Source organism: Ochotona princeps, chromosome 5 (assembly GCF_030435755.1).
Source record: "Ochotona princeps isolate mOchPri1 chromosome 5, mOchPri1.hap1, whole genome shotgun sequence".
NCBI lineage: Eukaryota > Metazoa > Chordata > Mammalia > Lagomorpha > Ochotonidae > Ochotona > Ochotona princeps.
The window spans coordinates 87,332,858-87,349,073 of NC_080836.1; the positions used below are offsets into that span (position 1 = coordinate 87,332,858).

The following is a 16,216-nucleotide window of genomic DNA, read 5'->3' on the forward strand; positions in this document are numbered from 1 at the left end:
GGTTTATACAGTTGTAAGGTTAAAATGTTTCCCCTCAAAGATATTTGCAAGTTTTATGGAAACTGTTTTATATGAATTATTGTAATACATTAAAATATTCCAAATTGTTCAGTTCAAAAAAGGTACTTTATAAAATCCTAATGACATGAGTTTTTAGACTTGATAACTACAAATTGCATGTGGCTGGTAATGAACAGGAAATTTTATTCACTGTTACTATATGCGTTAGTTCTGCTTACCCACAGACACAATTTGCTTTTTAATATTGTACTTTTCACTGATTTTGGAATTTGAAATAAACCCACTCCCAGAGTACAATGTCACGGTAGAATTCTCTCGATTTTAATGTGTTTTAGTTGGAGAATTTTTTTCTTAAAAAGTATTTAGGAACTTTTTGATTGGAAATTATTTTCTGAAATGTACTTACAAGGATGATTCCATCCCGTGAACTAGACAGTGCACTAAATACTGTGAGAAGGAGGAGAGACAAAGCGTGCTTAAGTGTAGGAAGTGAGCAAAACTTGACAAATATCAAATGGGTATGCGATGCAATCATTAGGCTGTCAACTCCCAGCATTCTCTTATGAGTAATCTTTTGTGGAATTTAAATGTCCTGGAAGATTAACCCTTTGTTAAATATTTTCGAAAGGGCAAAGCCCATATGGTGAGTGAAAGGTGATGTTGAGCAAGCTTAATCCCTTTCCTAGGATCTGCCTGCATGTATGCAGGGGTGTGCGTGTATGTTTTCATTTAGACATGCCTATTAAATGCCTGTCATCCAGTTAGCACTGTGATTATAGTTATGAAGTGATAACAGACATCATCTCTACTATCAGATTTTGCAAACTGAGCACTCTGTTCAATATTTACTATAACCCAGGCAGCATTCTGAGCACTTTACATAAATTCATGTTAAATATTCAGCATGACACTGTCATGTAGACACTTTTATTGTTCCTGTTTTACTGAAGAGGAAACTAAGCTTCACATTGTTCCTGCAAAGCCCAAATGCAGTTCCCAACCATTTCACAACAGATACCTGTGCCCTTAACAATCATATTAAAGTCATGTATAATATTCGTCTATTTTATATATGTAATATATATATATATATACACAATCACATATGACTTAATATTTTTCATTTTGAGATATCTTATATAAGCCCAAAGTGCATCTATTTAATATATATGTAATTCATACCATTTTAAGACTATGAAGGAAGGCATCACTGTTTAAATTTTGCAACCCTGGAATGCCAAAATGGCTATAGCATTCCTAAGATAACTTATGAATGACAAAATAAAGATACCTTTAGCCACTTTTAAGGGTTACATTTTGTCCCCCCTCAAATCAGTGTTTTCTTGTCCTAATCCCCAGTACCTCAGAAGATAACTGTAGTTGAAGATAGGCTCTTTAAAGTTTAATTGAAGTCATTGAGGTGGGCCGGATTTGATCTGAGCTGTGTCTTTATAAGAAGGGGTTAGGACTTCCAGTAGACAGGATTTTCATAACAAGGCCAATCCTGCTTATTACCTTGTCCTTGGACTTGCAGCTTCCATGAGTGTGTCAAAATGCATTTCTGCTTAAACCACCCAAAGCTGTGCCTTTTTGTTGCAGCGTTCCAAGAAACTGACACTTCGCTGCCTCTAAGGATCAGAACATCACACACTATCTGGAACCCCAAAGCTGAATGTACAAGACTGCTTCAAAAAGTTCATGAAAGAAATGGAATTAAAAAGAGACTTATTTTGATACAAAAGAAATATTGAAATCCATGCATAGTTCTATTTTCTTATCTTCCACAAACTTCGTGAAGACCCCCTAATGTGGTACACTTATTGTGGGAGAGTCATTTGGGGCAGAGTCCTAACCACTGAGCAGATCCTGCTGAGGATCTTATTAATCCATTTTGGGTGAAGAAGTCACTTGGATTATGTTGATTACAGGGACAGGAGTGAATTGAGAGTCAGTTTTATAAGACTAGCTTGTGAAGGTCAGTGAGGTTTATTTTTTGTCCTTACAAGACAGCAAGGTTTGTATTAGTTTAGAAACATGTTCATTGCTGTGATCCACTGGCCAATGGATTGACTGTTTAATTTTCAGAGGAGTGTTCACCTGAATGAATTGTCATTAATTAGTTTCAGAACTAATACTGATTTTTTTCTTCTTGTAAGCAGAGTTGCAAACCTATTATGAATTGATTAGATGTGGTTAAACTAGTTCTAGTGTTTGTTACCATGGATATAGTAATCATTGTCACATAGTGACGAGTCTTATTTTATGCAATGGCAAAATGTTTTAAGTAGAATAACAAACAAAATGAAATCAGAAATCAGTCAATTAATGGTGATATCTCTTATTGGTGTAGCTGTTACGTCATTCACTTAGCACAGATTTCTCCATTGGTTGATGGGGACTTTCTTTTTAATGGTCAGGCAGTCACTTGGCCCAGTGAGCTGCTGGTGGTCTGGCCGACAATTCTGATTAGAATGCTTGGGCTTGGGACCTGCACCTGCTCCTGCTTCCAGCCTGTAGAAGATTGCCCCTGGATCTCCCCCTGCATAGAGATAATCCTATTAACTGGGAATGCTTCCAGAAGAAACTTGCACCCCCATGGGTTTGGGGGAGGGGCTGGTTGTGTTGTGGCCCAGGTGCTCGCAGCCCTACCTGCTTGGCCAGAACAGAGTTCCAGGGAGTGGTAGGCTCAGCCTGAGTGGGGGGTTGACTCCATCTGGGGTGGCATAGGGGGACTCAAAACCAGTGGAGGTGGCGGTGGCAGTGGTGGCAGCTCCACTGTAGGCTGTGGGTTCTCCCCGTAGCTGGGTCTGGAGCAAAGTTAGCAAGAGTTACCTGAGGGCAATTGCCTCCCCCTGCTGGGCTGAACTGCTTAATGGCAGCACCTCATTTCGTTTCCCTTCCAAACATGATTCATGTGCACTTTCTTTTTTTTTTTTTTAGGATTTATTTATTTTTTTTGGAAAGTCAGATATACATAGAGGAGGACAGACAGAGAGGAAGATCTTCCATCCGATGATTCACTCCCCAAGTGGCTGCAACGGCTGGTGCTCCACCAATCCAAAGCCAGTAGCCAGGAACCTCTTCCAGGTCTCCCACACGGGTGCAGTGTCCCAAGGCTTTGGGCCGTCCTCCACTGCTTTTCCCAGGTCACAGGCAGGGAGCTGGATGGGAAGTGGAACTGCCGGGATTAGAACCGGCACCTATATGGGATCCCAGTGCTTTCAGGGTGAGGACTTTAGCCGCTAGGCCATGCTGCCAGGCCCATCATGTGCATTTTCTTCTGCACTAAGATGAGATTCAACATCACTCTCCTGAGAGTCAGAGGAATTTGTCTCCAGGGCGGTCTGACTCCGCATTTTGATTCTAAGTCACTTGAACTTATTTGACCCATGTTTACAGTAAGACACAGTCAAGGAAACAAGAGCACCCATGTGCCACGAGCTCCACAAAAAAGCAAAAATCTTCTCACATTGAAACCAAACCAAAAGGCCAAAATCTTAGAGCACAAACTAGAGTGCCCACCACCAGGCAAAACCTGAAACCACAAACCATGGTGATAATCTCAGCGCTCTCTGGTCAGAGCACAAATCTCAGTCCACAAACCAAGGCTGGGACATCACTCACTTTTACCTGAAGGTCGAAGACTCAAACTCTCAAAATCTCAAACTCTTGAACTCTTGAAGTCTCAAATTCTCGAAGTCTCGAAATCTCAGACTCTCAAGTTCCCTGTTTGGGTGCCAGTTCTTGGGGGTCTTTTGTCCAGCAGGCCCCAGGACCACCAAGGGGTGAGGTAACAGTTTTCTTCTGCAACAGAGACACTGGAGACAAGCTGGTGGTGAAGGATATTCATTTATTTGACAGAAGTCATAAGCTTATATAGGAGAACAGGGCTGGCAGAAGGGTGGTCGTGACAGTACTTTGAGCCAACAACAACATTGTGACTGGCTAACAGATCTATCTCTCTGGACCGTCCAATGAAGTTAAAGGTCAGGAAGCAAAGAAAGTATAGGAAATTGTATCTTAGGGCAGACTTCATTCATTGCATGCTGAAAAGCAGGATGAATATAACATTTGACTTCCTAGAACTGTTTACAGAGGAAGTCCTGGCAGAGTAGGGAGAGACTGTGGTACAGCCCATCACTATTGTTACATGTCCAGTGAACAGGCCATGTTGGGATCTGTCAGCCAAGGGCACAGTGTGCCATGTGCCCACGACTTCCCATAGGGGCTTGGCAGGTGGAGATCCAGGGACAATCTCCCACACCAGCTTCTTGCTAATGGGTAGTGAAGGCATGGGATTAGGGGCTAACAATAGACATGGCTCAGGACTTGGTTCCCTACCACCCAAGTGAGAGACCTGATTGTGTTCCCAGTACTAGGCTTCAGCCCTGGCCCAGCTCCAGATGCTGTGGGCAATTGGGGAATGAACCAATGGCTGAGAACTCATTCTCTCCCTTTCTCCCTCCCTCTCTTTTCTCTCTCTCTCTCTCTCTTTTTCTCTCTCCTTCCCTCTTGGCGTTCTCTCCACCCACCATTCTTCCCTCCTTTTCTCCAGATCCTAAACGTTAAAAAAATTAACAGCTTTACACGGTAAAGATTTAAAGTTATCATGTATGAGTACTTAACATAGGGTTTATACTGAAAGGAGTATTAGCAATAACTTTCCAGTGAGCTGAGTTCTAAACCCAGCATCTCATTCTTCACCACCACAAAAATGTTCATAATGTATTATGGTTTAATTTATATGAGACTGTGATAGAGACATGAGACAGAATAAATGATTGCATGTGCATAGAATTATTTATGAAGTACACAAAAGACAAGATTACAGTGGTTACATATAGAGGCTGCCAGGACTAGAAGACTAACTTTTCATTGGATAGCTTTCATAATATTTGACATCACAACCATATACTTCCATTTCTGTTCTCAAAAAAAAAATGTAGTTAGTAATAACAATGTGGTAATGTTTTATAAAGCGATGAGCATGTAAAATCTTTCTGGAACAATAAGAATATTCTATGTCTTAATCTGAGTAGAAGTTACACAGATTTAAAATATTCATATATAAAAATTCATTGAGCTAAGCCTCTAGGATATTTGCATTTACTTATTTAAAGTATATGTTGCTAAATTAAAGTTGCTTTAACACCTCAGAAAAAGAGTCATTTTTAAAGATATTCTACGGGGGAAAAAAATCTAAGTTTGGTGGGCTCACTTTATGATTTTAAATCTTAAAATTTGTCAGAAGAATACAGAATTCATTGGCTAAATTCGCATTATAATGAGAATGAAAATGTGTGAGCACTGACTACTTAAAGATTTTAGTGGAAATGTGTGATTATTTATGATATTGGGACATCATTTTTAGATTTTTTAATTGTTAGAATTTTGATAGTTTTTAAAATTTTTCCAATAGCATTGTTTACAATGGCAGTTAATTCATTTAATACACTAACGAGACAAAATTGATCTTGTGTCAAACAGGTGGCAGTCAGGCCAGGCCGTTTTGTATTATAGTAACTACCAACCTCTAATCTTGCAGCATTCATACTTAGTTCTTGCTCCCTGTCTCACAGAGCAGGAGCAGGGAATTTTCTCTCCAGGAGCCACCACCTAAAATGTGTTGGTTTCTGCCAGAGTGAAAAGAAGTCCTGGAAGGCATTGCCCTAGAATTAAGGTCTGGAAAGGTGGGCTTAGGGAATGTGAAAGGATTATGACAGTGTTTCTTCTCCCAATGCTTGGGCCAGAACCTACTGTCATGTTGTACAACCATGCCATTGTTGTCAAACAACTCCCCAGACTGGGTAGAGGTATTGTGGTAGAAGCCTCAGACTGGGTCAGCTTGCCTGATACACATAAACCAGTCACTAACATTGGCATGATGGAAGAAAGAAAGCATTCATTGCAAAGCACAGAGCAGGGAACCAAGGTTCTGCAGGTATTGTGGAATGAAGATCCTTGTAGATTGAAAAAGGGGCTGATAGGTACGTGATCAGCTCATACCCAAGTTCCTAAAAGGACATGATCAGCTCATGTCCAAGTTAATCATTGGTGAGTGGTGCTCGTGACCATCCTTTAATTGATCAGTGAGTGATGCTGTGATCTTGAGAGAGTTCATAATGGCCAAGTGAGTCCTAGTTGGTGTGGGGGTTATGTGAGGATGGCAGTTAATTCTGCACAGACTTGGAATTCCAACACACTGGCCATCAAGAATTTTATCTATTGGTGAAGCAATAGATTGAGTCTTTGACCTTGTAAGATCAGCTGGATTACTCTCTTAAGTCACATTCTTTTTGATAAAGCACATGCAAAGACACTTGAGGTTAAGGGAGACAGACAGGAAGCTGGACCTGCTTTTACATTATAAGGGTTTGGGTTCATAAGGGCCAGGAGTGTACCAGTTTACCTAGAAAGAAGAACACTGGAAAAGTTTGACCTCACATGCTTCCTATTCCTACACCTTAAGGTTAAGGTGACTTACCTTATGGGTTTATAAATTTCTTTGCAACTGTGCTTACTCTTTCATTCATCAACAGTTTATCGAATTCTACCAGAGCTTTTGTAGGCCTTTGGGATAGTAAGGTGGTAGAAAAGATAAACTGGTTCCTCTGATGGAGCTTAATTCTAGTGGCAGGAAACTAATTATAAATGAAATATATTAAGTAGCTTTGGTTACTGATTGACTCATTTAGTAGTTATTGATACCTGTGGTAAGAGTTGAACCTATACATCTCAGATATTTGATGTAATGGAAGCTCAGGTCTCATTCACAGCATGACCATTGACATAGTATGCACATAAGAAAAGAGAAATGGTTATCAGAAGATAGTTTCTTTGACTGCACTGGCTACACCTAAGAATCATCAATGGATGTTAGAACATCAGCAAAAGGGACTGAGTTGAAAGCAAATTAGAAAATACAAGGTCACCTATACATTCGAGGAGGAAAGTCCCAGATAGAAAAACAAGCACGAAAGTAGGAACATGTTACCAGAGGGTCACTATGACAATCTGATATGCTTATATCTACGTGGACATTTATTATCCTAGGACATCATAGACGGCTGCTGGATCAGACTGCAAGCCATTTATTCACTGAAAGAGCATCCTGTTATCTTTTGCATCTCAGTTTTCCATGATGGAGTGAGAGAAGTGAGAACCAAACGTAGGATGTGGTTACCTTAGGACTATGTACAACAGTAGTGAACCCCTAACCTGAAAAACTGAGTCCCAAGTCAGGAGATGATAAGAGGATAGAGAAGAGAAAAACTAAAGAAGCTTCAGGTTTAAAATTTAAACAAATCTTCAGAGATGGACGGAAGTTCTTGAGCTTGTATCCCCATTGAGTGTAAACTAGTGCTTCAGGGGAAGATCTCAAATCACTCCAAGCTCATCTTTCGACAGGGATGCTGTGTGTCATCCTCTGATCTGGATGCCATGACTCTGGCCAAGGAAAAGCCTGACAATAAAGTTAAGTAGTGAACATCAAGGCAAAGTGATGAAGGATAGAATCAGATACAGAGACAGGAGCCAACCAAGATGGAAACTTTGAGTCCAGATGAAGAGTTTGGATTTATTCTTATGACAACAGTCATATATTGGATGGCTGGAAGCAAGAGCATAACATGATATAATCAGATTCTGGGTGTGTTGTTGCTGCCTCATCTAGTTGCACTGAGAGCTGAATGGGATGTGGGGTGAAAGTAGAGGCAAGGAGACCAATAAAAAGGCTGCTGATACATCCAGGCTCCCCAAGATACTGTACTGGATCAGAGTACCAGTGATGAAGAGGAACAGATTTTGGTCATAGCAGGGCTGTATTTAAAATAAAAAATTGATGTCCTGGAAGATTTGGGATGAGGTTTGGGGAATAGATGTTCTGAAAACCAGATTTTTGATAACCTAGAACTTTTCTTTTTTTCTTGATCTCATTTGCATGTAGAAAGGAGTGCTTTGGTGAGAATCAAAGAAGGCAGTTGAGAAGTAATAATTTAAAATTTTCTTTTGTAAATTATATGTGACATACTGTTTCAGGTATGTCATCATTAGGAAATTGAGACCATGTAGAGTAAACTCTGGTTGAGTATGTCCAGAGATGTGGGCAGGATTAAGGATGCCAAAACAGCACCCAGGCATTCCCAAAGGAATGGGATGGAAAGCAGTAGGAAACACAGCAGAAACTGTAGTAATGGAAGAGGTATCCAACTGGAGTTGTAGGGTTTGGTAGACAATAGGGCCAGTGACAAATGTCAGCTGAACAGAAAGGAAGCAAAAGTGGTCATTCATCTATCCTCTCTACTCGTCCGTATCCTGCTGGCACATGCCTCTGACTGAATTCAAATAGAATCCAGAGAGCCAGGGAGTCCTGATGACAAGGTTCAGAGCAAGGGGAAGGCAGCAGAGACACACTACTTAGGCCTCCCCTGGCCTCTCTAAGGACGAGGAGAGAAGTTTAGATTTGAAGCTCAGCAGAAAGACAGCGTGATGCTGTTGATGGAAAGTCATCAGCATTTCAGTGGATTGGGTCTTTCTTTTTGTAGCCCACCAGCTGTTTTACAATTCTAATTAATAATACAGTCAGCAAAGGAAGCACAGTGATTTGAAACAATTTGTTTAAGGTCGCACAGCCATGAGGTATCTGATCCAAGAATTAAGAGAGAAAGAATTCTACTTCCAGGGACACACAGCTTTTCTCTCGGAGATAATCAAATGCTAGAGCAGTGTTTGGTCACATGATACTTTTCCCCCTCATTTTTCCCACTCTTCTGAAATAAAAAAAAAATCTGACAAGAATTCTTCAGAGTTAATATTCCAAATTTTAATATCCCAGTTTGGGAACTGCTTTTGATTAAGGCTGTTTGCAGACTAGAATATTAGTAACCCACATATTCCCTACACCATAAAAAGACTAGATTCACTTTTATCTTGGGAACAAAGCTGGATAGAAAGGATTTTTTTGACTTAATTCATGAAACATTTATCTTTGAGTCAGGTTTTGTTGTAACAGCATAAATGTGGCCCGTCAGCATTTCCATTATAACCCCATATTTCCAGGGCTTTTCAGGAGTGCCTTAGAGACGCTACTTTGAATTAAAACTTGGCATGTGGGATTTGAATCAGAAAACTACATTTTCCTTACCAATTAATCAAATAGTTTAGGGACCCTGAAGTTAGAAGAAGATCAAATGCGAAAAGTACATTAATGCAAAAATATTTTAAGATGAATCTGGTGATTTAAATCTTTGTAAAAATATTAGCACACATGATACACATGGTAAAAGTGTATTATATCATTGTCTATTATTTCTCAAAGTGAAATGTGAAAGATCCATGATAATATGTAAAATACAATTACAATGTATCTTTTTCAATTATAACATTGCATACTTTGTCTTTTTGACTTTGTAAGTAATTTGCTTCTACTTTGGGGATTTGGATGATTCTAAAACTTTGGTGCAACTACTGTGAAGTTATAACAGTAGAAAAATGCTGAACCAGATTAACAAGGGGAAAGTGTAAGCTCCAAGAGTGAGTGCCAACATGGTTTAATGTACTCCTGTGAAATTTTTATATATGGTAAGATTTTGCATTCTCTAAACAAGGATTAGTAGCATATCTTGATTTTATAAATGTATATTTGAAAGTTAACTTGATGAATACACTGCAATAGGAAGAAATAGCTTAGTAATAAGACATTTCTACTTTTGCTTAGTTCATAAATATAGTATGGATGATCAATAATAATTAGGTGGCATTGTAGTGACGCCCTAGCATTAATATCTCATTTTGTAGGGCTTTCTGTAAATTTCTCCCAGACTCAAAAATTTTGATGTAAGTACAAGGTGGCCAAAGAAATAAGGCGAAACCTTCCCTGTAGCTCCACAAACATGACAAGTGGATTTCCACCTGAGAGCTTTGCATGTGAAAGATGCTTCCTCCAGGTAGCCAGTGGGCTGTGCAACCTTCAGTCCTTGTTCAAACTTTACCTTCTGAGTGAGGCCAAACTGCATCTTGCTACTTGATATGCCTTTTTCACAGGGCCAGATTCTTGGTTTGATCTGTTGAGTTCTGCTAAGTATCTAGAATTGTGCCTTGTACATCTTAATTGCTGAAAAACATCTGTTAAACTGTTGAATGAAATCTGAATTCTGATGGCAAAAAGCTTCAGAAAACCATCCAGATACATCTTTCTGTGGTTCTTCAATGGCATTTGGGATATTTCCAAAGCGTTCTCAAAAATACCCTTTGTACCTTCATATGCCAATCTGAGGTTCCTCGTTTGGAGCTGCCTTGTAATGTGTCACAGGTCCATCTTTCCTATTTTAATTTTACCTATTGATTGGAAAAATTAGTGTGATAGAATAGATACAAAATATGAATTTCTTAACAAACACTTATACTAAAATATCACTGTACACATTTCATGATGTTTTGTACATATTAATACTGAACTGAAAATTATGAGATTCTTTAATTGAAAGCCAACAACAACAAAAACCAGCCTTGCCTCCTTCCTCATGAGTGTTGGAAATTCTGTTTTGAAATGCTATAAGGGGTTTCAGTCTTTAGTCCCAGAGATAGAAACCAATGATGAAGGTGAAATGGAGCTGCTTGGTGAGAGTTCATCCCCCCAGCTCAATGATGTAAAAGAAAGAATAATGGAATTTTGCTGTGGATACCAACCACAGCACAGTTACCCAGCACAGCCCTATCCTGAGTGCTGGTTGACAGCAAAAGCTTGTCTCCTGTTGTGAAAACGTTATTACGTTTGGACAATAAGTACATAAATGACTAACTTTAAAAAATGTCTTTCAATCCCTTTTTATGCATCAAAATGAAATCTTTAATTTTATTTCTGCTTTGTCTTTTTAGGGTAAATGTGAGCAGTCACTATATGGTCACTTGCATTCCATTAATGATGCCACCTTCTCTCCTATGGTAAGTTGACATCTCCTAACAGATTATTTTAATGCTTCATATAAAAATTACCTATAAGAATTTAAAATTTATGTTCATTTTATCTGAAAGGCTTGGGGCAGCATGAAAATGCAAAGAGTACCTTCCCTCCACAGTTCAGTGAAGGACATGGCCGAAGTCCTTAGCTTGGAACTCAGTCTAGCCATGGCCACCCTGCCTAAGTGGAAGGAAATCTAGTCCTTGAGCTAGCACCTGTCTTTGATTAGCAGGAAGTGAGATTGGAAGTAAATCAGGGAATTCAACCAGGCATTCCAAAGGAGGGGATGTGGGTATCACCAAAGGTATTTTAACAGTTGAGCCAAAGCCTGCTTTGTAAATTTATTTTTATGCATCAAATTTCCAAGACAAAAAATAGTGTTAGTATGATGAGAACAAATTTAAATTTAATCAGAAACACTGAAACCCAGATTGAATAATATTGCAGAATTTTAAAATGTGTATAAACAAAAGCATTTACACAGATGCACCAAGTTGTGGCATGAATCATGGGAAATTCTATTGTATTCAAACCCCTTTTCAATGTATTGTTATGAGTCTTTAATATAAGTTGGTCTTTAAAAAGATAGTGGAATATAGATCATATTAAACTTTAATGCAGAATCATAAAAAATGTGCTTGAAAAGAAACCTGCAGAATAACACCAAAATCAACAGGAATTATCTTCGGTTTAGAATACACACACTGACAAAGTGTTTTCTCTGCAGTTGAGGGTGTATAGATATAAGGAGAATCTTACCAACAATGACATTGAGAAGCATTCCTTTGCAGTGCTAAGCCAACTGCTGGTGTCTGTTTGGGGTGCAGATAGTAAGTGAATTGACCGAAGAGATGACCTCTCAGGTTCCTTCGCATCCCATGATTTAATTATAGCTAACATTTTGATTTGTGAGTTTCCAGAAGAGTGAAAATCTGAATTTCTTGCATTTTTCTTTCCTAATTAAATAAAAAGAAACCTTGTAGATTACTACCATCTGACTTCAAAGTGACAGCATAGTCAAAATTCTGTTACTATCGTGATGTTATTAGTCTTCCAAAAAGAGGAAAAATGCTCATGACAAATTATGTCATCTCAGGAAATGCTGATTGCTCCCACTGTAGCTGTGCTAGTGGTGCTGTCTGTCTTGAACATTTTAATGATAGGCTCAGTCACCATTATGTTTTAACAGATTTCTCTTTGTGAAGACTATTCTGCTTAATTGACTGTGGTGCACCAATTAGTTGAACAGCACCATATTAAGGAGGATTGAATGTAGACACCAAGTAAAATTTTATTTCTGGGTTAGTAAAGCAACTTTTATGCACTGTGGCCTCATATGCTGTAGGATAGTTATGCTGCGATTCTATTAAATGCCTTCTAACTTCACATGCCTTAAGAAAATGAGATGGAAACTAAAATGCAGTCAACTAATATTTTCTAACTCAGGCATTTTGGTAAGTTTAGCATAACTGAAAAAGACAAACCATTTAACATTCCAAATAGTAAACTGAATAAATATGAAAATACACAAGATAAGTGTATTGAATCAGCAATAAAGGAAGACACACATTAATTATACATATTTCAGAGAGCAAGATGATGGATATGAAATCCAGGTATCCAGTGTCAAAGTCACTGACCAGTTTTTCTGTATACATTGTGTTCTTACCGAAAGGATTGTTACAGCATTACTTAAAACCAACATCTTTTTAAAAAAATATATTATTTATTTATTTTATTATTATTATATTTTTGACAATTTTTACATAGTTTATTAGGGTAAAAAAGGTTCAAGGGTTATAGGAAAGTGGGTAAGACTGTTATTTCCATATTGTTTCCTTCATGTATTTGAGGTAAAGGGGGGATATTGAGGGAGAAGCCCCACCCAGTTTCCCACCCACCCCAGGTCCCAGATGTGGGGCATGCTCTGAGATACTTGCTCAAGTGGTTTTGATAGTTCACCAATTATGAATCGCTGCCACTCTCACCACTCCAAGCACGATGAGGTCGTTGAAGAATCCACTAATTGACATAGTCCATCATAGGGTCTCCATTTGCCCAGTATTTTGCTGCCAACATATAGCTGAGGTGGTTGATGGACTTGTTCTGTCTTCTGTCTTTTCTTGCTTAGAGTTCTGAGTCCGGCATTTTGACTGGGGAGATCCCCAAAGAGATTTTATCTGAGGTGTTCCCAGACCAGATTCTTGTATGTACTAGCAAGTACAGGGCCCGGCACAGCTGGTGATCAGCTGGTGGTTGCAATTGGCTGGGTTGGTTCTGCAAAACCAACATCTTAAAGCCTAACTGAAAATTGCCTATTCATCTTTGCTTACTGCACACATTCATTAGCTACTAAGAAATTTTGCTTTATTGTGCCACCTCATAGATTGTGTTCTCTAGTGTTCTTTTGAAGAATGTGTTTGCTGTCACAGGTCTGCTAAGGCGTATGTGAGGTGGAGGGCAGTAGTGGCTTCAGAGCCCTGAGACATGGGAGAGTCTGTCCTGGACATGGCCGTGTGACACAGTTCACATCCAAACAAGCCATCAAGGTTGAGCTCATGAACACCAAACAGAGTATGGACTGTGCTAACATAAGAAAGCATCAGAGCTGAAATCCCTGAGTTTGACCATTGTGGTGTTGTGATCATTGTAGAGAGCATCCTTGTTCTTGGAAAGTAGTCAGTTGATGAGCTTTGCTCAACATTTGATGCCTGTTGGGATAGACATCATCACTCAAGTTCTGTGTAGATACAGGATCTCCGGTTGCTTCAGTTTTCCAGTAGGTTCACCAGTTCCCTGATTGGCAAGAAGATTCCATCCTACCTTCCTGGGGCTCTTGTTGGACTTAAATTACACATTTTCTGTGTTATTCTTTTTCTTTTGCAATTTAGTCTCACCTTGAAATGAGTTATGAAAAACAGGTAATGCTTATGGCCAATATGTTTGATTGTTGTTCGCCTATGATTGAGTTATCTTTTTGCCTTCCTTACCTCAAGGTTTCATTTTCTTCCTGTTGAAGAATATCCCCTGGTAGTCTTTTAGGAAGTGTGTAGTTTGTATACTTCCTTGGTATTTATGTATCTGAAGATATCATTTTGTTTCTCTCTTGCCACTCTATTTTCTTATGACACCTTTGTTTCCAGTGGGAACCTACTCTCAGCCTGATCCAACCTAGGTCATCTGTTTGGCATTTTTTTCTATAAAAATAAAATATCCTTACATTTTCAAATTTTCCACAATGTATCTCCATGGTGAGCCATTTCCTTGCTTTATTTCTTAGGACTTGAATTGCTCTCTCAGTGGTCAGCACACTTGACTTTCCACAATTTTGAAAATATTATAGGCCCTGCGTGGTAGCCTAGGTGTGGCTAAAGTCCTCACCTTGCATGCGCCAGGATCCCACATGAGTGCCAGTTTGTATCTCAGCTGCTCCACTTCCATCTAGCTCCCTGCTTGTAGACTGGGAAAGCAGTGGAGGATGGCCCAAGGCCTTGGGACCCTGCAACCACGTGGGAGACCTGAGAAAGCTCCCTGGCTCCTGGCTTCAGATTGGCTCAGCTCAGGCCAGTGTTGCCACTTAAGGAATGAATCAGTGGATGGAGGATCTTTCTCTCTGTCTCTCTTTCTGTCTGTGGGTCTTTGCAATGGAAATAAATAAATATTAAAAAAAGAAAAAGAAAATGATATATATACACATTCAAAATGATGTTTTAGGATAATACTGTATAGTAGATACAGTATAAATATATTTTATATATAGTATAGTCATTATATACATATGATAGCCATTATTTCTTTACATATATGTATATATTCTTGCTAAGTCCCTCTTGTCTTTCATTTAGAAACTCCTTTTCATAAGTACGCTGAAATTTATTTTTAGTTCTCCATGCGTGTGTCTTCTTTATTTATATGTTCTATGTTTTAGTTCTCTATATGACATTGTGACTAATTTTTTTTTAGATCTTTTTGATAACACGCTGTATCTTTCTTGGCTACATCAACTTTACTTTTACTATTTCAATTTTTGGAAATATATTCTTGCAAATTTATCTGAAAATAGAGTTGGTGGTACAGGCTCCAATCTCATGGTGGCTTGCTACTCAAATGACCACAGCAACCTCAAATAAAGGGATGAAATCATCTCCTAGCTGCAAGTTCTCTGAAATGGCTTTAAATTTTCTTGTTGAGCTAATGACCACTTCTCTAATATTTCTCCATTATTGTTAAATTACTTGCTATTCTCACATAAAACCTTTTCCTATCTTGAGTCCTGAGAGGAAAACTACCAGTAGCCACTACTGTTCTGAATTCTTCATAGATTTCTGTTAATTGTCAACCTGTGCCAAGACTCCATCTAAAATCTTGTACTGCATCAGATTTTTTCTTAATTTCACCTGTATGCTTATGATCTCCAAATAAACCCCATCCTGAAATGCAGATTCACGATTAGCTGTCTCAGCCTGCATATCTCTAATTCATTAAAAAAAAAGTTTTTGCTCTTCCATCATCTCAGCTGATCCCTTTTGCAGAGTTATCTTCTTGGTAAATATCATCCTATTCATCCCAGACAGAAGAGGGAGAATGAGTCAGAGTTAGCAATTGTCTTGAGGCTTTTTGTCTGTTCACTTTTTTTCGAAAACCTTTCTGTCCTGGGATTCAACGGAAAGCAATGAGAAAAGGATAGTCTCAATGTTGTTTGATTCATTATCTCCAACATCAAGGCTGGCTTGTTTTGCATATGTGGGACTCAAACAAGTGATGAATAAATGAATGCATTCAAAGCTCTGAGCAAACATAAGCGTAACACTTTCATTACACCCCCACTATCATTCTATCATATTTATTTAAATTTTATTAGCCTTCCAAGTTCTCTGGATGCTGAGCTGCAAACTAAGCTCATTTAATTATCAGGTCAGATGAACTGTTCCTTAGAAAGTTTCTGTGACATGGTATACCACTTGTTTGAAGCAGACAATTACCCAATTCAAGTTATATTTTATTCCTAATAGTATTTTTGGACCTGGATTTTGCCATTCATAAAATATATTAAGAAAATCTTAGTTCTTCTGTTAAATAAGCAATAAAAGAGGCAGCAAGAATAACAAATATAATGTATTTGGAAATTAGAAAATAATATTATGTACATAGAAATTAGAAAATGGTATTATTTCTGAAACTATTATTATTGGAGCTAATGTTTATTTCCAGCAATTTTAGTTTAATAAGTAAAAATAA

General features: G+C 38.5%; 1 protein-coding gene across 3 annotated transcripts in view; it reads left to right on the forward strand.

Annotated features, from left to right (window-relative positions):
• SPAG16 (sperm associated antigen 16) overlaps positions 1–16,216 on the forward strand; it is an 886,848-nt gene that overhangs the window by 630,251 nt on the left and 240,381 nt on the right. For all 3 annotated transcript variants that reach the window (XM_058664972.1, XM_058664970.1, XM_058664971.1), the window contains exon 14: positions 10,897–10,962. In XM_058664972.1, the coding sequence (XP_058520955.1) occupies positions 10,897–10,962 (66 nt within the window). The remainder of the gene's footprint in view (positions 1–10,896; positions 10,963–16,216) is intronic.